We start from the raw sequence: 21,825 nt of genomic DNA, 5'->3' as shown, positions 1-21,825 counted from the left end.
TCAGCATGTTCAAGTATCTTCAGAGAATGAAGCCTTTGTAAAAGGAGAACCTAGTTTCAAAATCAGTCTTCAGTGATGACTGAAGACAAAAGCTGAAGGTGCACTGGTTAAAGACTCTTGTCATGGCCTTACTGCAATAACAAGGCTGCCAGTGGATGTAAATTAAAGACCTAATTGCCCTCACTGAAAACTGTTCCATTTCTGCAAACTGGGATTCTCTTTCCCCTGCATGTTCCCTCCTCATATTAAAAAAAAATACCCTCTGTAATCATAAATGTTCCTATTCAAGAGCAAACTCTTTTCTTTCACCACTTTGAACTATTAAATAGCTGCCTATTTTAATATTGCAATGTATTAGAAATCAGCTTTCTAAAAAGCAAAATACAGTGTCCTAAGAATTACTTTCTTTTCTAAAATGCTGGTTTTCTCTAGATAAATAGCATTCTGTCCTATGTCAATTTATTCTAAAGGGAGAAAAGAAACCAAAGAGAACATATTATGCACATAGCTGGACCACAATAACATGAAGTATTACCTTCAGAAAAGCTTCAATTGTTTCCTTACCTTGAACTTTGCCTTTTTGCATTGCTAATCTTGTTATGGGTTCCATTTGCTCTGAAATTTGCATCCTGAGAATAAGCAGCCTTACAAGGTCCTAAATTTGTACATTTGTTATAAAGGTTATGCTTGATATTGGGAAATAGTGATATGCCTTGAAAAGATGCATAAAGATGCATTTAAGATGCTTCATTAGGGTCAGTGGTATAACAGTACTTGTCAGTGTCTTTAAAACATGAGGATCTACACTTATTTTTATTCAATTTGTTTAATAATAATAAATAAAATAAAAAAACTCACTAAATTATGTTTCTGATGATTGCTGTGTCTTTCAGGCTGACCACAGAGTGGCCAGCCAGACTTGCAGAGCTGGAACTGTGACCACCACAGTGCAGCTCAAGTTTTCCATTCCCTTGCACTATTCCCAAGATAAGCACCACACCTGAGTACACAGGAAACAGCTGCAAAGTCTCATCTCACATCTGTGGAAGCTGACATTTGCTTTCAGCCCAGTTCCCTGGCACTGCTCCATATCTGCATGACCAAGGACACAGAGGAACGATGCTGTCAGTCACACACAGCAAGGCCCACACCTCCGTTCTTGATGCGTTCACCTTCTCACAAACATACAGGAAAGAATAAACCCAAACACCTTGGCTGAGTACTTATTGTATTTAAAATATATCTTTTATAATACAATTGTAAAGTCTGAGTTCATCTGCGTGTGCCCTTCCCACCCCTGAAGGATGCACACCCACCCAGGACTCCAACCCCAGTGGCTGGAGGGATGTTTGCATCAAGGTTTTCATCCCAATACCCCATGCTAGAGGCTTGCTGGGCTACAGTATTGCTCTTATCCCCTTTAATAAACCTTAATCTTTTGTTTTTAAGTAAATTATTTTAAGCTCTTCAGGTAGAAAACACTGCAAAATAAAAATTCTCTGAACTCCTTACACACCGGAATTGTAAATTTTGAATCACATTCTGCTATAAGACTGGTTCAGCCATCATAAATGAGTGTCTTTTGGGGGACTTGTAGAGCCCCAGAGCCCTGCCCTGGTGTTGCCAGTGCAGCTCTGTCAGAGTCATTCCAATGATCCCCAACTGCACACCAGCCATTGGGAACAGCAGGGGCTCAGAGCCTGAGGAGGACAAACTCTTATCACAGTCTCGCTCTTGATGTATTGGAACAGAAATGTGATAGATAAACAGGACCCACACATCATAAAAAGCAGAAAGGCACTTTTTTTGGATCATAGGGGACATACAGAACACAAGCTCCAAGGCTTGAAATGGAAGGTCTTTGAGAGGAAAAAGGGTCTGAGCTGAAGGTTAAATATATGCACAACATGCACTGGGAATGTCTGTGGCTCTTGGACTCAATCCTAAACCTTCAAAGTTCTGAATAAATACAGAATATTTAAGTGCCCTGAAAAAGCTCTTTAAAAAGTTACACATGACCCCCAGATAGTCTCTCTGTGTTATGAAAGAGCACCGTCACATTCAGAAAAGCTCTTGCATTTGCAATGCTTTGCTTGGCCAAAAAGAAAATAGATGTTCCTTCTCCCTTGCTACATTTATGTGATTTCCTCATTGTAAGGCAGAACAATTGGCAGTACCGATGGCACCAAGCATTCAGAGGTTACCCAACACACGAAAACAAATTCTCTGCAAAATAATCAGGTGTAAGTTCTTACAAATCAAGAGACAAATCTTTCCTCCTCCATCCCAATTAATCTGACCTTGAACTGGTATTTCTAAACAAAACTAGACAGGAAAAATACCACTGGAAATAAATCTTCCAGCACTTTCCTTCTTTAAGTAGTTTGGACAAGACTAAGAGGCTACAGAGTAAGTAAAAAAGGGACAGAGGTGGATGAATGAAATGGGCACAAACATACCACCCTGTCCTCATTATTTCTGCAGCAATTTTTCAAAATGCTGTTGACACCGTAATAGGCCCCAGGGAGAACATGTTAAGTAAACGGAGAGCAGGTCCATTTATCATCAGGGGGACAGCAAATTTGCCTGTAGAAATTATGCCAACCTGCTAATACAGCTAATCAGGAATTGGTGAAATCAGATCTTGCTATTAGAAGTCAAGGGCAGATTACAGGATTTTACTATAATTACTGGGGATTTCAGAGTTGTTCATTCTGGAGAGTATGTTCCACATTACTACAGCCAAACCTTGGGGTGGGCAGACCTAAAAACTACTCTAATAAAAACATGGAACAAGTAAACATTTTACTTCGAGAAACTGGAGTTCCCTTGTCTAATCCCAGGAAAATAAAGGAAGTTTACAAGGTTTTGTCCACAAAGACTTCCTGATATCATAGAGATACTGTTACATCTGAAGTGGAAAAAGATGTTAAGATCTATGTTTTCCTAGGAGTTGAACTTCAGATAACTCACTTCCTTTTTAAAGTAGCATTCCTCAGATAACTCCGAAACGAAGTAAAAAAGAAAATCACAGGGGGATGGAACCAGATGAAAGAGCATCCATATGTGAGAACAGGACCTCCTCAAAGCTACTTCATTTATACTCCTCCCTTTCAATTGTATCATTCACAATGAGAAGAAGGCCAAATAGAGAGGTCCTTGTTTTGACAGAGCATACGAAATCCAGGCCATTACAAACACAGTCAAATCTTTTAATGCCTTAAGTTTGGTTCTATTGGGTTGTAGCTGCAGATAAGACTTTTGAAGATGTAGCAGCCAAGAGACATTCTTTGATAACCCAGTGTCTGTGGCAGAAGTTTCTCTGTCTGCAGCCCACTTCTGTAAACAAGACACAGGAATTTAACTACATTCGCAGGCTGTGATGTTTATCCCCTTTTCAAAAACAGAGATCCCACCATTTGCTTTGCTAACCAGTTTTTACCTGATTTCCATTTATTCTACTCATTTAGGAAGATGTGCTCTGTACACCTCCAGTTATCTCCAGCTGGGACTTCTCACCACAACTGGTTGCTCTTTGTGTGCAGAGGGTTTGTCCTACAACTCCTACACAAGTGGCAGTGGGATATTTCACACCATTCTTTATACACTGGCCAGCTTCCTAAACACAGACAATTAATTAATTCCACGACTTTTCAGAGCAACCTGGGATAATCCTGGCAAATGCCATCTTTTTTGGACTTAGGTGCTGCAGGAGCAGAATAAGCATCTGCTCCACAGCAGCGTGGGTTAGGCAGAGCAGCACAGGGAAATCAGATTCACTGGGAAATCAGTCATGCACTAGCTCAGAAACTGCTAATAATGCACAGCTAACACGAGAATGGGCAGAAAACACTGATACTGTGTTCTGATTATCAAGCAGAACTTCACCCTGATGCCTGCAGGTCTAGAGGGCAAATACCTCTGCATTAACGCTCCATGACTTGGATAATCCAGAACGCTGGGACCAGCACATTAAAAGCAGAAGGGCTCTCCCCCATCAGATTTGGGTGTTAGTTTGGGTTCAAGGACACATATAAGTTTTCCTATGAAAATAAAATATGAATTCCAACTTACTTTTAAAGGGGGAAAAAATACAAGCATGGAAACTGCTTTATCTGTCTTAATGAATGAAGTTGTAGCCTATTCATCTGTTTTGTTTTGTTCAAATGCATTTCCTAACAGAGTCCCTCAGGAAAGGGGAAATGTTCAGAAAGGCAGAACCCTGAATAGAAAGTGCAAGCCCACTTCAACGAAGTCCATGACCCTAAAGCAGAATAGATGCATCTTAGGCCCTTGTCAAGCCTTTACAAAGAGCAAATGTTGAAATAACAGCCCTTCTCATGCAATACTTCTCACACAGATGAATGTGAGTGAAGAGATACAGTTTGCCAGTTTGTTGATGTCTTGACTGGGTAGGATTCTGAGATGTAAACACCCCTGAGACTGGATAGTCATTTCATGGTTTTGTCATGAAAAATTATTTACTTTTTCCAACGCCAATCATGACCAAAAGGGTTACCTGGTTCATAGGTGTGGAGATATGACACCCATGGGTTTGCAGGATTGCATGATACACAAGAGCACAGAGCTTTTATTCTCTAAATTGCTCAACTTTCTTCCAGATGACCACAAATACCACAAAAATCACCAATCACAGCTACTTTTTGCAATGACCCATCACCACAGTGTGAGCCACAGCAGTTCCTTTAATAGTCTTAATGAGAACTTGGAAGATTCAGTGCCATATTTCCATGAAACAAAAAAGCACAGGCTGCACTTGCACAAAGCCCAATGCAAATGTTGCATAGCTGCAACAAATTACTTTTTTTAGCTATGATATTTTTCCTATAACATAGAAAAGTTGTCCAATTTGTATGGAGCAGTAAAAGGCCCCTGGCTACATGTTAGGATAGAGGATATCCAAACACGCCTGGCTTCCACCTGAGTTTTAACCAGAGAATGTAGGAAATATTAATGTGTCAATGGTTCTGTCCTAGTTCTTTCAACTGAATAAATGTACTTTTAACTGAGGAGAAGAGAGATGTCAGTTCAGGGCTAAAGGAATTCACAAAGACATATTTAGGACTGAGGAGAAAAGATAAAAAGACTCCTGAAATTAAAATTAACAGCAGGTGCACAGTGTAGCCTTAAAATATTTTTAAGGTATTAGGAGACATAACACCTGAAGGCTACAAATGTGTTCTCCACAAATACTTCATCTGAGTTAGCATCTGCTGCTGGGGTCATTCACCAAAGTTACACACAAAAAGGGCATTTCCCACACACACCGAGGCAGGTAAAGAAAAACGTGGCCTCTACTCTTCAGAATATATTGAAATATTCACTGCCAGTGATTAAGGCACACCTGAGGCAGACAAAGCATCCAAATTTCACCTTCTCCAGTGGGATGGTACCAACCCTGCTGGGCTGCACTTGGCCTTGACCTTGGGCTGTAACAGACCCAAGTCCTGTAGCTGTGCAGAGAACACACAGAGCAATTCCTGTGAAAAACATCACTGGAAATTCTCTGTGCCTGGGGAAATGCTGTGATTTAAGTGCTCTGTAATGGTATTGTGGAAGTTTGTGTCACTTGCCCCTGGGTGACAATTCCCAGAGCAGCCCCTCAGGACAAAACCCCTTGTCCAGCAGCAGCCCCAGCCCAGCTCATGGTGACAACGTTGCACCTGCCCTATGAGAGGGGAAGAAACAGAAACTCACTTCAACTCTGAAATTAGTTATAGGTTGCTACATGGCAAGTGCTTTTTTTCCATAATTACAAGTATAAAAATCCAAAAGAACCAGATGGCAAATGGGTCAGCTGACCTTCTGTCTTTAACAACAGTGTTCCAAACAATAGATTTCTGCATGGAGTTTGATTTGAAAAAGCAAAAACCAGGAAATATTAATAAAAATTTGAAAATATTTGCACGTTTTTTGTGCACTACCTTTTAAGACTTTTGTCAAAACCTTGACTCTTCTCCCCCCAGTTTGGGTAAGTAACTATTATAATTTGTTGCTAAATAAAAATACTACTTTTTCAATTTAAAAATACCTATTCTATATTCTGTATTAAAAATATGAAAACAGTGCAGTTTGATTGAAGGGGAAAAACTTGTTTTGCAAGTTTAAAAAGATAATTTGACTTTAGTTAACTTTAATTAACTTTTACACCTGCACTCTACTCTCCCAATGAGCTGAGGGGGAAGATTAGCCACAGTATATGATGCTAATGGGAGTTCAATTCAATATTTATTATTCATCCCAGTATTCTGCAGCAATTAATTCATTTAATGAGCAAACAGGCATTGTGAATACTAGAATGGATTTTCAACACTTCGGATATTTATGTCACTGGAGGTAACAGAGAAAATGTTTACTTGTGAGGCACTGGGATGCCATTTTTCCCCTGTGTATTCTCCTTCTCCACTGATGTTTTCACCTCAAAACTTCCCTCACACTGATCCAGGGTCAAACCCACTGCTCATGGCGCAGCTGGAGTCCATGTGAGCTTGTCTTACTGGGACAAATTCCCTCTCTAAGTGCATAATTCTGGTTCTCAGTCTCATTTCACTGCTGTACAGCCCATTTATGAAAAATCCTCTGTTAATCCATTGTTTCACTAGTTGTTGCATTTAAATGTTCATTTGGGGGTTAGATCTGTTGTCCAATTGTAGGTAATGAATTTCCCACCAATATTAGAGTTGGCACTTCATTTATCAAAAAAAAAATGTGTTTCAAACCAGGTATTTCAAGCTCTCTCACCTTTGTAAAAGAACATCACAATTCATTCCCATTGTTTGGGTATTCTTGGATCAGACTTCAATCTCTTTCAAGTCCCAGTTCCTTGCCTTCATGCCAGTGACTCACATTTTGTTGCTGTACTCATGAAGCATTTTATTAATGAAGATGGAATAACAAACGCCCACACACTGGTACATCTACTTCAGGCCTCACAGTTTTACTTTTCTCTTTGCTGGTACTTTCACACATTTGTTTTCTATATTTCAGATGCTTGAGGCCTTGATAGCATCATTATAGAACTGTTTAATCAAACCCACAGTTTACTCTGACAATCTTTGGCATTAGTAACAGCTATAACTCACCATAAACATTCCACTGGCAACTCACTCATGTGAGATTTTTCAGTGGCTTTTACATAACCAAAAGTCACGTGGCATTAAACAGACACTTAGACACAGACTGTAATTCTGAATTGTTCTGCTATGGCTTTTTGTATACATATGAGAAAAATCAGCAGATTTCTTCTACTATTGTGTGTAAATTTAAAATAAAACAGCAAAAACTGTAGTAGTAAAAAACTTATATGTTCCCCAAGGAGGGAGAAATCCCATTCAACTGAGTGATCAAAAGACAGAATAAAAAATACCTCAAATGCCCAAAATTGTGCAGGTTCAAAACCTATTTAGAGAAAAACTTAGGAAGAATATTTATTAGAGGTTATTAAAGGCAAAAAAAGGAAATTTCAAACAAGCCATTACAGCGAGGTCATAAGTTGGGGAAATTGAGTACCACAATAAAGATTCTTGCACATCTGCTCATTCCTAAAGGTTTATAATACCTTTTACTGGCCAGACTGGAGTAAAGCATCATGCACAATACTCTCACCAAGTACAACCACTGTTGTGCTCTTAACAACACTTTCCACCTTACTTAGGCAGGAGACTATTGGCAGTTTTCTTAGGATGTAAACTGGAAAACACTGACGAACAACAGGCAGAACTTGCAATTGCTTCAATTACTCTCGTGACCCCTTCCTTTTTTAAAAGCATCAATGCTACAGATTGATTTGGGGAGCTTATTTCTTCCTGCTTTTTTTAAAAATAGTATTCTGCATTAAATGGATGTTTTGCCATCTTCTCAGAAGCAAATCTATCCCTCAACACAAACACTTCCTTCACTGCTCCTGTGGAACTACACAAACAGCTAAGGGAAGAGATCAATATCACACTATTTTCAGCTGTTTGGTCCTCACCCTTAATACAGTCAGACTGCCAGAATCTCCACGTGTGCTAATTGCAAATTGTTTTAATTTTTGCACTTAATTTGCATTTATGTTTCAAAAATCCAAACTCCAGTGAGTCTATTTAAACACACAAATACCCACAAATCCTGGTTCTGGGGCTGAGAGCTGCTCAAATGCTCATCTCTGAACAACGCTCATCTCTGCTTTGACCTTTCCCCAGCAGACTGTTCACATGCTTCACATGAAGAATATCCAAGTGCTCTGTGATGTGAGGACACTTATCCAATCACCCCTTCAGCCATCTCCCCATCTGTACACACTTGCTCTTTTGGAGAAGTGCAGTGAGAATCAGAACATTCTGTTCTCTGGTAAGTAAATAAGGAGAGGGTGATTACAGCCATTTTTCCAGAGGAATCTGAGATGTGCTGGACTTTGCTGACTTGAACTCTCACATGCCAAAATTCTATCCTGTAAAACCTGGTATCATTTGGCATTTATACAGACAGGAATATCTTCCTCCATACTCGTGCTAATATGGCCAAGAGGATGCTGCCACTGCACGCTCCCACCTAACCCACAATGAATTAGTTCTGGAGCAAAATTAAACTGCCTCAGACATGATTTTCCCAGATTTGACTCTCTCCAAGAAAACCACATATCATTACCAGCAAAAAACACAGATGGCTGCCCATGGTAGCTCATTTCAGTCTCTGCCAAACTGGTGCTTTCCTACTAAAAGTAAAAAAACTTTCCCAACAATAAATCACAGACATTTTATGCACCTGATATTTTTAAGCAGAAATTTAAAAATAAATCAATAAATCCATCTTTCTTTCAATAAAGAACAGAAAAAGTCATGCAAATAATCACAAGTTTGAATTAACCTAGGTTTTTTAAAAAGAAAAAAATTAAATGTTCTATTTTCAAAAAAGCTTCTCTTCTACCATCAATACATCTCCTCTCTGCCTGGTGAGAGCACTACTGCACCAAATTCACCAAGAAGCACAATTTAGGCTTACCAGAGAGCCTGGGTGAGCTGGGAGGCAGCAGTGGCAGTGCCTGCCCTGGCACAGCAAACCCAGAGCCAAGGCACTGATACCAGGGTGCCACGTTTCGAACAGCACAAGTTGAATCTAGTGCAAAACACTTTTCCAGAAGAAATAAAAAAAAACCCAACACACCAACTTCTGAGTGACACGGACACGGAATTTCTGCTCTGAGGAGCAGCCCTCCAGAAGAGGCAGGAGAGCCGGTCTGTGCCCGGCCCGGGAAGCACAGCTTCCATCACTAGATGGCATCTTGGCATCGCGCTTTGAGCCGCCGAGCTCATCGCTGCTGGCACCTCCCGGGACCAGCCCTCGGAGCCTGCTGAGACCTCGGCTCTCCGCAGCACAGGAAACCCTGGCTTGTCCCTCATGCCCCACATCCTGTCCTGCTGGAATTCAGAAAATTTATACCCATCAATTGGCTCTTAAAAACGCACCACACTGCATTTGTACAAATGACAGCACTGCCACTAAAGGGCAGTTCAGAGGGACCATTGGCAGGGGTGACTGTCTAATTTATATCCCTCGTCCATCAGAATTCTCAAAAGTCTCTATTGCTGGATTCTAGAAGCAGGTTTTCTAATTTTGTGTTTGCTTGGTTTTATTTTCTTTTTAAATCCTGGGTATCAGTACTTTACAAACACTGTTAATATGGGTAAAATGCAAAAGAAAACCAGAAAAAAAAATATATTAACTGAACAATAAACACTTTTCATATTAATGGTGCATTGATTTATTTGCCTCTAAGACTGATAAAAGCATCAAAATGAATGGTATGTGATTCCCACACCACAGCTAAACAGAACCGGTTTGATGGGCAGCTACACAATGGTTAAGTCTTGCTGCACAAACATTTATGCAAATCAATATTCATATTTTTCCCAATAGCACATGTTCACAAATCCTGACTGAAAACTAAGATTCAAAGGACAATCAAGGCAAAATTATCACTTTCCCTTTAGTTTCACTTGGATGATGGAAGCAGAGATTTCCAGAACTGCTGTATGAAATGTATTTTTAGACCCTGTTTGTTACAGTCTCGTATCCATCCTGGGAGCACAGTCCACCCTACAACCAATTTAGTACTGCTAGCAGTGAAAAACATCAACTTCTGCACAGCTTTTAGACAATTCTGATGAAGACACAGCCTTTTCCTGCTTTTTTTTCATCTCCATTCATTTATTCTTAGATTGTGAGTATGCTCACAAGGCCCTCCCTGAAAGTCTACTACATTCCAGTATTTAGAAGTACCAAAATTTGATTACTAACAGCAGCAAAGGCATTTTGGTTTTCTCCTTTTTCTTCTGCAATTCCTTTTAAAAGAAGCTCATTTCTTCTTTAGAAACATCTTGTGTCTCTGTGTTGAGCCAGCTTTTCTTTCTACACCAAAACCACAAGTATTCAAGGAGATTCAAGGATCTTTTATCAAACCATACCTGGCATTTCAGCAGCTCTCTGGATTCACCTGCTTGTTAGCAGGAAATTTCTGCTATTGGAAATTGTTTATTCTTATTTTATTTAGCCTTACACCTCCTTGGCTAAAGCACAAACACAGAAGAATCTGATGGTGAAGTGAAGGAAGGCTGCGAGAACAGGGCAGTTTCTTAGTTTCATCTCTCCTGCCAGAAAAGATGACACCTAACTTGATTTTAATCAATGAAAAACTCAAAATCTCCACCAGTGTCAACTTGTCCTGGAGATCTGCTTCTCTAAGAATAATAAATCAGCTCCAGCTCTGTAGACACCACACCATTACCACTCCAGGCAAGGTTAAGCCAAATAAACAACACTCAGCATCTGATTTAATAACAACACACAAGTGTAGACTGATGGCAGAGGGAAAAGGGGTCAGTATATTACAGGAGTTTGCATCTAAGAAAAACTGGTTTGTCTTAATTTCATTCATCACTAAGTAACGTTTATAATTTGAGGATTTTCCCTGTGCAATCAGTAATAGTAACACTGACTCGTCATCTAAATGATACTGGGGTATTTTCAAGGAGACATTTCCAGATAATATGAAAATATTATCCATAATTTATAGAATGGTGGCTGCAAGCTCCAGCCATTGGACCAATTCCTCTGCTGGGATAAAAACACACAGCCATGTGCATTAATAGGGAGCAAAACACTGCACCATCCAAGGAGATGGAGATGCAAGGAACAAAACTCAGGACTCTCTACCTGCTTCTGACTGCTCCCCTCTGCTGTGCATTAATACAGCACTGCATTTCATGTGCCTGGATTCTCAAATCAGTAATGTGATGGAAAACTTTACAAAATCTTCCCACAATAAGCATCTCAGGTAAAATTTTCCCCTCATGCTGTATTCCATTCATCATAAACCACTCTCTGATCCTCATGAAAGAGCTGTAAAGAATTTCCTTGATTTTTCGGTAGTTCTATAAATCATTTTGAGAAATAAAAACAAATGTAGCCAGGTATTTCCCATATTTATTGTTTTATTGGCACAAGTTAGATCAGCTCTATGTTACTATTTGAGATACCTGCACAATGCACATTCCCCTCTCTCCAGTATGCTAAGACTCTCCCCTCCCACCTAACCCATTATCCAAATGCTCTGTGATGATGCTCAGGGAAGAGTTATTTTTGCTTTCAGTTCTACTGTTCTCTCGCTGGTAGTGACAGATTCATTAATTTTTTTTTTTTTTTTATAAGAATGCTAAAAAACATTCCATTCAATAGGAATCTGAAATTTAAAGAAATCCACTTTTTTTTTGCAAGCCATTATCCCCAGCTAATAGATATCCTTCCTGAAGCAGCAGCAGAGATGAAGTAATTTCAGGTACTATCACATTTCTATTCAGATCACAGGCAGCAATTCTTGCAGCAATTTTATTTCTCAGCAAAAATCATTATTGTCCCTCCTGAATTATCCTGAAGAGTCCTATTTTACTCCCACTACCTTTTCTCAACATTTCTTGATTAAAAAACAGTACATAATATTTGTTATCAAATATCAATATATAGACAAGAGTTGGAGAAATGGAAATGGGGGAAAAGCAAAGGCACTTTAGAAAACATAAACCTTTAATATGCAGGAAGGAGAATTTAAAGCAGCCTAAGACTGTGAAGCTGCAGATAGAAGAGTGAAGCACTTAGAGAAAGCCATAAGAAAAAGGGACAGAAATCCAAGGATCCAGCCCAAATCCATCCCTCCAGAGTCTAGCAGCCAGTAATTTTACAACTTCCTAAAGCTTCCAATAATAATTCCTTCAGTTACATTTTTCTGAGCTCTGCAGGTACAACCAGCTGCCTGATGAGATTTAAGAACAAAAGAAAGGCTTTAAAAGACTCAATCACTCAGCTTAATGAAAACATCTTGAATTATTTAACAAACAATCTATTAAGCAGCTATAGCTATCGGGAAACATGGAGTTTGATAGATCTGATTCCCCACTGCTGTTTTATACCACAGTGTCTCCAGCCCTTTCAGTGCAGTCTCAGAGATGTAACACAGATGTGAATTCAGCCTGAGATTGAGCTGCATTAGACTTTCATATAGGATCTGTCACTAAGAGCAGGAAAAGCAGCCAACAATTATTTAAAAGAAAAATCCACCTGGAAATAAGCCTTTCAGGCTCTGGAACTGGGGCATTATTCAATAATTTGTTCTCAGGTCCATTTGAATTCTCATCTGTCAACTCTCCTTTTATTACCAGACTGTTCTATAAGCAATGATCTGGCAACACACTTGAAAAATCTATGTATCCCTTCCCATCCATCACAACAAACAATTTTCCAAGCAACAACAGAGACAGTGTAATTTCAAGAGCAATAAGCTCAACTCCTAACTCATTATTTTTATGCCATTGTAGCGTGGCATAAGAAATATCATGGAAAACAGGAAACCTTTTCCTCTTTCCATCACAAACCTCTTCAGTACATCAAAATGTACTGATAAACGTGCCTTTAGAACTCTTTCCATCACCCAAAAATAAGTAAAAAATAATTAAAGTCTAAGCTACTAAAGCTCAACGAAGAGAAATGAAATCTTGTTTGTTAAGTCACTACCTCGAAATCTGAGGACACTTTCTTACAGACAACAAAAGGATTCAGTCACGAAAAAGAAAAAGAAAAAAAGGAAGGAAGGAAGGAAGGAAGGAAGGAATTCGGAAGAAAAAGAAAAAGAAAAAGAAAAAGAAAAAGAAAAAGAAAAAGAAAAAGAAAAAGAAAAAGAAAAAGAAAAAGAAAAAGAAAAAGAAAAAGAAAAAGAGGACTCCCTGGGTCAATTTGACAAAGAAATTCAGTAAAGCCCCCACCCTCTCAGTACAAAATGGCAAGTGTTCATCAAATCTTGTTCTGCACTTGTAAAAACATTTTCTAGTTTAGAGAACACATTCAGCCAGGAAAAACACTACATCATTCTTCAAAAAATTTGGTTTTAACTGACACAAACCTAATTTCAATGCAAATATATGAAGCACAAAAAAACCAAGCTTCTAAAAACAAACCTCCACCTCTCAGAACATCATTCCGCAAGTTAACTTTTGACAAACTAACAGAAAGGCTTGACTTTGCATATGTTCCAGCAGGAAGCGCCAGTGCAGGAAGAATTACTGAACGATATTCTTCCAAAACCTACTATATGGGATAAAAAAAGGATTCTGTCAAATCATCAGAGAAGCTAAAAATCTCTTGTATACGTTTTCACTTTTCAAGATATTTTTGTATTTCCGTTGGTGTGACTAAGCAGTTTCAGAAGCCAGAGATTTCCAACTGCAAGACAGTGCTCATTTGGAGAGAGTCCAACCACCTCCTCCTTTCAGGGAACTGTTAATGATGGATGTTCATGTTTAAAACAGCATTAATCATGCCTGCAAACAGGGAAAAAGGGGTTGCCAAACATTTGAAATACTGACTATTTCCTTATTCTGGCATAAATCCACACTCCTACAACCTCGAGTCTGAGGGGATACAGCTTAGATAATCAGAAAAAGAGGGGGGAGAAATACCCAAACTAAATGTTCATAGAGTGACATAATTCCAATTCCTGGCACTCTCCAAGGAGAGGCACTTGGAAAGGAACTGTAGCACAATATTCCTGGTTTAGAGAGACAAAAAAAAGATTAAAGGAACTTGACTGCAACGGATGACTAACTCTTCGTGACATCAGACAGTGTTGAGTATCACCAGCACCTCTGTAAATCAGGTCTGTTAACACCTCAGCATAAGTTTGGCTTATGGGACACATTTCCTGACAAAATATGATATTATTTAGAAAGTGAAGTATGCAGCACAGACACAGGTTAGGTGATATCCAGCCTTTAAGCCAGGATAAGGTTGTTCTCTTTTGGTCCAGCCCTGCTCAGTTTCCAAGCCAACAGTGGCCTTGCCCTTGTGAGTGCTTGTCTCTTGCATGGCTCCAAACTCACCCCAATTTCTGCTTTCTTTTTTTGTATCTGCTCTCCTCACTACAGTATGGAATTCCAGAGGGGTTTGCAGTTGTACCCCACCCTCCCATTCCCCCAGATTTTATCCCCTCTCTGCACAACAGTGAGACACAGCCTGGAGGCCAGTCTGTGCATGGAGACGAGACAGTTTGTAGCACACGAGAGAGCCACGGGGCTCTTAATGAACATAACTGCAACAATTCTAATCAGTTTGCCTCTCTTTGGTAAGACAGATATTCCCTGTTCTATATATTCACATATTAAAGAGCATTTAAGCCAATTCAAGTGCAGTCACTTCAAAAGCAGGAAGGTGTCACAGGAAAGAGTTAGTGCCAGTGATTGATGACCGAAACAATTTAAAAGGAGATCTAAACTCAGTTACAAAATCTAATCTCTTCAGTAAAACGCTTTACTTACTGGACCTTGAGGACTGTTCTTGGCACTGGAAACCAGAGTCATAACATCAGATTTATAGTCCTGAAAAGAGGGGAAAAATATAGTCAGATTAAACATAATAGTTGGCACTTTGCATATCAGGAATAAAGACCAACATTGAGCACCACTGTGATTAGACTCAGAGGAGCCATTAGTAAAACATTTGATTATGGAGATTTTCATTGCCATTCATCTTGTGCCTTAGACCCTTTTGACTAAATTACCCACTTTTTTGGTTTTACCATAATGACCCCCAAGAAAGCCAGCAGCCTGATCTCTCTTTTAGAAGGCAGTGGGGTGGGAAGGACAGGATGATGATACAGCTACTGCCTTTCAGAAACTTTACATTACACTTCCTGAACCAGGCCCACACAGCCTCCACATGAAATTTGGGTGACAGTTTCTCAACCACTCAAAATTCTCTCAGCATCTTATGATAAATGATTCTCTGTTCCATTAGAGGGACCTTGATTTCTTTTCCTGCTTAGCAACAGCCCCGTAAATGTTGATCCAAACCCCTGCAGCACAGGCTGTGCAGGAGTTAGGCCCATGGCTATGCTGGCTCACCATTCTTTGTGTCAGATCTACATCTAGGTCCACCCTAAAGCAATATAAAATCCCTCATTTCTATCCCTCAGGAAGCTTCTCCTACATCCCAGCTGGCATTCCACAAGTCACGAAGCAATTTGGGGCTTGGGCATGAGAATAAGCTGAGTACTCTGCTGTTACTGCAATATAGAAACAAGGGCTTAGAGGAGTTTTTAATAGGTGATAGAAGTGCCGCAGTGCTTAAATACAGGTGCAACAAATACCAGTACAAGACTCAGGCCAGTAATTAAAACAGTTCTGATTTTAAAAGGATATGTTAGAAAGAGTTAGCAGGCTAAATTTTTTGCCTCTTCCCCAATGAATACAGCCATTACACTCATATTTATATTTTGAAAAGGTCTCCCAGGTCTGGCCTCCTCTTGTCATGCCATTCCTATCAATAAAGGTCAGATTTACATGGCAAGCCAAGCTACACAGTTCCTCCTAATGTTTGGGAATTAAAGTCTGATAAGCTGAAATTGAGGCCATTGTGTCCAAGACAGCAAAGACTAACTGCTATGAACTTCTTTTAATTATCATCATCAAGTATGCCTCCATATATTAAGATTCTAGATCCTTTATTTATAGGAGATGTGCTATGACCCAATAGACAGATCATATTTCAGGGCAGTAATTCTCCACTCCTTCACCCTGAGCATCTCCCAGCCTCTGAATTGTATAGAGTATCCCGCACTGTCCATTCAATTTATCTATTGTAAACACCAACTCCTTCATAGGAGCTGCCAACAAACAGACTTTACTAGGTGTAAATAGATGCCAAACTACCATCAAATCACCTCACATACAAACCCCTGTGGTCCATGCTTCCCACAAAGCACAGCAGTCACTGTTGGCCACTGAGAAGCTGCGAACTGAGACCAACATCAAAGCAAACCTTCTCTTTTCCACCCCTTGGATGATTTAAGAGTGCCTCCACACCCTTACCCACTGCTGTGCCACTGAGCAGCTGCGTATTTGCTGCTTTTTCAGGTTTTCTTCAAGTTTACTCATGTCACTGTCCTCCCTTCTGTCCCTTCACCTGAGCTCCTCTGTCACGGCTGCCCCCAGAGCCATTTCCCTGTCCCTGCTTTGCTGTGCACACCTGTGAGCACACCGTGCACGGGGCTGCAGCAGGATGGATGTGCAGCTATTTGTATTCCACGCCCGTTGCCTTCCCCTGCCTTCCCAGCAGGATGCTCTGGTTCCAGAGCTCCTCAGGCTGCACGACTTCCCCGGGATCACAGCTTCACAGTGCTCAGGAAGGACTGTGGGAATCCAAACTCACCTTTTTGCAGGGCTGTTCCTCTTGGGAAACTCCCTAGGAGAGGCATGCAGACAGAGAGACAACACATTTCGTTTCACACAACTCTTTTCCAGAAGGCAGTGCCCCGAGATCCAAATAAATATGACATTTTAAGCAGCTATTTTGCAAATATACTTGTTTTTTCCCCCCAACCCAGCTAAATTTCTAAGCGTTGCACAGCTCTGTGAACAAGCAACAAATTAATAAACAGCTCTAGGCCAAGGCTGCATGTGGGACACCTCCTTGGGAAGCTCATGGTGTGCTCCCTATTAATAACTCACTTACAACCTGAGAAAATCCAGGGACATTGAACCAGAAAATAAAAGCGAAATAGCAAAACTCCTCAGGTCAAGGTTGTTTTTAGGAGGCAGAGAATTCCAACAACAATCCAGACTAATCTAAGCCTGTTAGCAAGAGCCCAAATCCCTTCCCCAGTAATTCCAGATGCTTGGACTAGGATCCACCAAACACCCTCCTCCTGTATCACAGAGGCTGAAATAACCATTCCCTCACTACAGCTGCAATAGCAGCATTCAGGGGCAGCTCTCTGATAGACAAAGGAGATTAATTCTCATCATAATAATTTTCACATATAAGACACTTTCCTCTACACCATTTCTGTATTTATAGCAAACAAAAAATTGGTTTGTGGAGTTGCTTTTGCACTCATTTTCAGATAATGTGTCATAATAATATCTCGTACATGTTCACGTTATGCAAAGTATTGTGCCACTGACAAATCATGCACTTGTCTTGGAGGCTACAGGAAAATGGAAATTACACAGTTTCAGCACTGCAGCAGCAAAACAAACAAAAACTTTCTCCCTCCTGTAGAGCTACACTTCATGTTCCTATCAGTGCCTCCTCCAGGTAATGTCTTTTGGGTCTCTTGTTTCCATTAACATTTGTATTTTGAGGTGATTTCTACTTGGTACTCGAAGGTGGAATTGCAACAACCATTTACAGGCTATTTTATTTTCAGGGTCTGTTCTGTTACCAAGGGCAGCTGTGCTGTGGCCATGCCAGGCTTTCCAGAAGTTTCTTATGATTGCCATTACTATCCATCTGCCCTTAGAGAAATCAAGAAATAGCAATAAAACGCTCCCTAAATTTTATATGAGGCACAGCCTACTCCCCACCCCTCAAACAGAAAGTTTAGAGTAAATGTCAGCTAACAGACATTACTATCCATTCTTCTGCCTTTAATGGGAAAAATAAATTTTGGCAGTCCTTCCCCAGTGTTAAAAGTCTTAGCTACTCCCTGAGGATAGAAAGAATCAATGCAAGTAAGATCCATATTTTCTTTCTTGGAATACCACTGCTTCCAGCAATTTATTTGACTGACTATGCCTTCTATTACCATGTAAATTGTTTCAGGCTGCAGGAAAAAAAAAAAGTATTAATCTCCCCTCAGTAAGTCATAAAATAAAGAAATCAATTTCAAGGTCAATTTAGTCTAAATAACACCTGCTGCCCTTTTTGTAACATGCAGACTCCTCTGAAACACTAAGTTGCTGTCTATAAAGGCATCAATACGTGATGTCTCACATAAATCAGGGTGCTGTATGGTACAGTACAGCTGATTTGCAGGGTACCAACTGGAGCTGGGAAAAAAGATTCAGAACAGGTCCCTCCTCATCACACCTTTTCAACATAAGCACAAGGCTTTACAACAGAAAAGAAAGCCAGGGGAGCCTGGAGCATGTAGGGATCTGGTTCTGCAAGGAGCCTGTGCCTTGTAAGGTTTTGGGGACATCCAGGGAGTCTCAGCTCTGCATTGGGAGCACTTAGATCCATGAAGTGTGGGTAGCCTCAAGCATGAGCTTCAGAGAGGGAGAAAAAGACAAAAAAAAAAATAGTATTAGCAACAAGAAATCTTCCCTTCTATTGGAAAGCAGAGTGGAATGGCAAAGACTGGAAATAGGAAAGAGAGTGATGGTGTTTTTTCCCTATCCTAGAATTCAGAAAAGGGAAAAAACTTGAAAAATTCTCACCTGCTTCCACGGAGGAAAAACTTTTAAGTGGAAATCCATTTCTCTTTTGGTCAAAAACTGCCCAATCTTTCTTTTAAGTATACTTAATGTGCTCCCATTGTAGCATAGGACTGCATTTGATTTCCCTAAAGGGGTTGGACATTCATGCCCTTCTCCTGAAAAGTTTGCCTTGAGCTCTGTAACATTTCTGGGCTGTAATGGAAAAGCTCTAAAGCCCCAGGACTGAGTGGTCTGGTCACTGTGTTCCTCCCCACTGTGGTACTTCTTTCTTAGAAGGTGAATACAACTATTTTTCCTTTCCCATGTCCAAGTCACAGCAGTGCTGGTACCTCATTACATGCAAAGTTCCTGACAGGTTTTTTTTTTCTTCCTCTGGCTCCCCCAGCAGAAGACAGTCTGGGCTATAAATACCCAAGCAGCAGAAGTTGCTGAATGAAGCAAATATACAGATATTCTGGAAAGAGGACTCCACATTCCTGAAAGACTTCTCTAATGAAAGTAAAACAGTGCTTTGAAGGCTTTTGAAAAGGGCTGAGAGCATAAGGATCCACAAGGCTGAGCAGAGAGCAAATTGAAATCAATTTACAGAAAATGGTCTAACATAGGAACCATTTAAACCAGGAACAGATTTTGGCTTCCCTAACAGAGATCTATACCACAGCTCTGCTCCAGGATATGAAACAGCCCACAGGTTTCTCCAGGCATACATGTCACAGCAGCAGAATTCTCTCTAAAACTGGTGGACAGTAGTAGGTGGTGTCCAAGCCCTTCCCATCATTTATTGCATGGGTGAACCTGGAATTATTGAGGGGTTTCACTTCTTGTTCTACATAAATACATTCCTATTGCACACAGAGAGAAAACCAACCCCAACTCTGTCATTTAGAGCAGGGACTACTCAACAGTACCCCTGTTTCATAGTTCATAATTAGCACTGTAATGTGGATCCATTTTTTATATTTATAGTCTTTGCATGTATTCAGCTTTATCTGGAAGACAGCATTTCACCAAATAATCAAAATATAATTTAATCAAGTCTAATATATTCATATATTTATAGAGTATAATGATTCCCCTATGATGATATACTAGCAAAAAGGAATGCTGCCCTTTTCCAACAGATAACACTCAGTGAATCAAAGGTTATGTAGAAATAAATTGGAAAATATAAAGTCACAGAAAAATCATTTATTTTTGGATATAAAAGAATATTTCATTTTTTAAATCCATGGTCCTGAATCCTATTTAATGCAAACTTCTCTGTGAAATCCCACTATCAGAAGCCAAGGATAATGGCTGTGTGTCAGGAGCTGCCAATATACTGATTCAGTGAGTCAAGAAACAAGAATGAGATTTACTAGGAGTGATAAGCATATTAATGTTATATTATCTAAAATCATACAAATACTCATTTTGCAGTTGAATGTGTCTAATAGCATGAGATTCCATAGCAGAAAAACAAACAGAAGCCTGACATGGCTGTCCAAGGGCTCAAAAGATTAGAAACACAAGAAAAGAGCGACTTTTTAAATAGGGTTTATTTGTTGAGGTAAAGGGGCAGAAAGAGCAGTGTAAGACACGCAAGGAGCTTTTTCTAATGGGAAATTATCTTTTCAATGTGCCAAGAAGCAGCTTCAGAATCCTGAACCATGAAGCCCTATAAAGCACAGGGGAGATGTCTTCCAAAGATGAAGAATGTAAGCAGCACAGGAAGAAACCCAGAATATTCCTAACTACTTCTGCTTAACTAAATGGCTACCTATTTCCTAATGCCCAAGCAGTCCATGAAGTGGGTAAATTATTGCAGGATCTGCTGTGAAATCAAGGTGGAGAAAAAGACAAAACAAGTGGAGAGTTAAATAAATACTTCCAAAATGTAATCGCAAAGGGCACAGATGAGCACGTCTGACATTGCCTATTATCTCCCCAGCAGAACTACTTTAGGTTTACTGAGGCAGGAGACTTCAGTAACCTACAAGTCACTCAGGAACATTTATCCAGGAGTATTAGAAGATGATCAGGAGCAGAATCTGCAGAGCAATGATAATCATCACTGAGGGCTCAGGGCTGGAAGGGTTTGCCCTTGCACTGTAACAGCAGCAAACATCCCCACGGATCTCAGCAAATGAGCCCTGCCCTGGGTGCAGGGAGTACTGATCAGTACAGCCTCAATGACACTGCAGCCGACTTCAGATAAGAAATAAAAAGTTTCTGTCTTTTCCAGAAGCTCAGATAAACTCAGCTGGGCTGTATTTCTACTCCAAACAGCCTTGGATAATGTTTCCGATGATTCCTGATTTTCACCAACCAAAGCAGAAACTGCTGGAAATCTCACAGGAATATTCTCTCATGGCACCCCATCACCAAAGCAGCCCATCAGGAAATGCTTAACTCATCAGCTATCCAGCATTTTCATTAAGTGAATTTAAAGGCAAAAGATCAGCCACAGGATGTATCCACATTATTTGTTCCCCCAGGCACGGAAATATTTCTTATACTAGAGAATTTTCAGTCAATGATTATATTTTAAATTTATTACCTGCCTGATCACAGAAGCAGGATGCTCTTCACAGAATATACTTTTAATGTGATTTTTCTGGCACCAGTTAGAATGGAGCCATGCACAAATCCAAGTGTTAATATTCTGTTGTAACAATACACCACCTACCTTGCATTGTCCTGCCCCTGAATGCTTAGGCAAGTCGTGATCAAGTTTCTAGAGCTGAGACTTCAGAAAATAATCAATGTAAGCATATTATTACATGACTATGAAGTATAGAACTGGTATCTCTTATATGACTGTAAAATTAAGTAGTATTACATGGAATCTTTTAGAAAAAAGACCAGAACACACTTTTCCTAGTCTTTGCTATATTACATGCAGATAAATTTCCTCTGTAGGGACAGCTGCTGCTCTAACATGACAGAGTCTTGACTCAGAAAATAAATATTTCGCTGCTGTGGAAAATTATCAGCTTTTACAGGATAAACAGTGGCTGCCACCCTTATGCTTTAAATGCCCTTAGGAAACACAGCTGAGTGCTTCTCAGCTCCCAGGTGA

At 40.0% G+C, this 21,825-nt stretch overlaps 1 protein-coding gene across 14 annotated transcripts in view; it reads right to left on the bottom strand.

The window, feature by feature from the left end:
• RBFOX1 (RNA binding protein, fox-1 homolog 1) overlaps positions 1 to 21,825 on the bottom strand; it is a 1,116,883-nt gene that overhangs the window by 978,206 nt on the left and 116,852 nt on the right. For all 14 annotated transcript variants that reach the window (XM_017733908.1, XM_017733905.1, XM_017733909.1 and 11 more), the window contains exon 2: positions 14,862 to 14,921. In XM_017733908.1, the coding sequence (XP_017589397.1) occupies positions 14,862 to 14,921 (60 nt within the window). The remainder of the gene's footprint in view (positions 1 to 14,861; positions 14,922 to 21,825) is intronic.

This window comes from Corvus brachyrhynchos, unplaced genomic scaffold, assembly GCF_000691975.1.
Source record: "Corvus brachyrhynchos isolate BGI_N302 unplaced genomic scaffold, ASM69197v1 scaffold5, whole genome shotgun sequence".
Taxonomy (NCBI): domain Eukaryota; kingdom Metazoa; phylum Chordata; class Aves; order Passeriformes; family Corvidae; genus Corvus; species Corvus brachyrhynchos.
The sequence above is the reverse complement of the archived record's forward strand: the minus strand, read 5'-3'. Positions and strand labels throughout refer to the sequence as shown.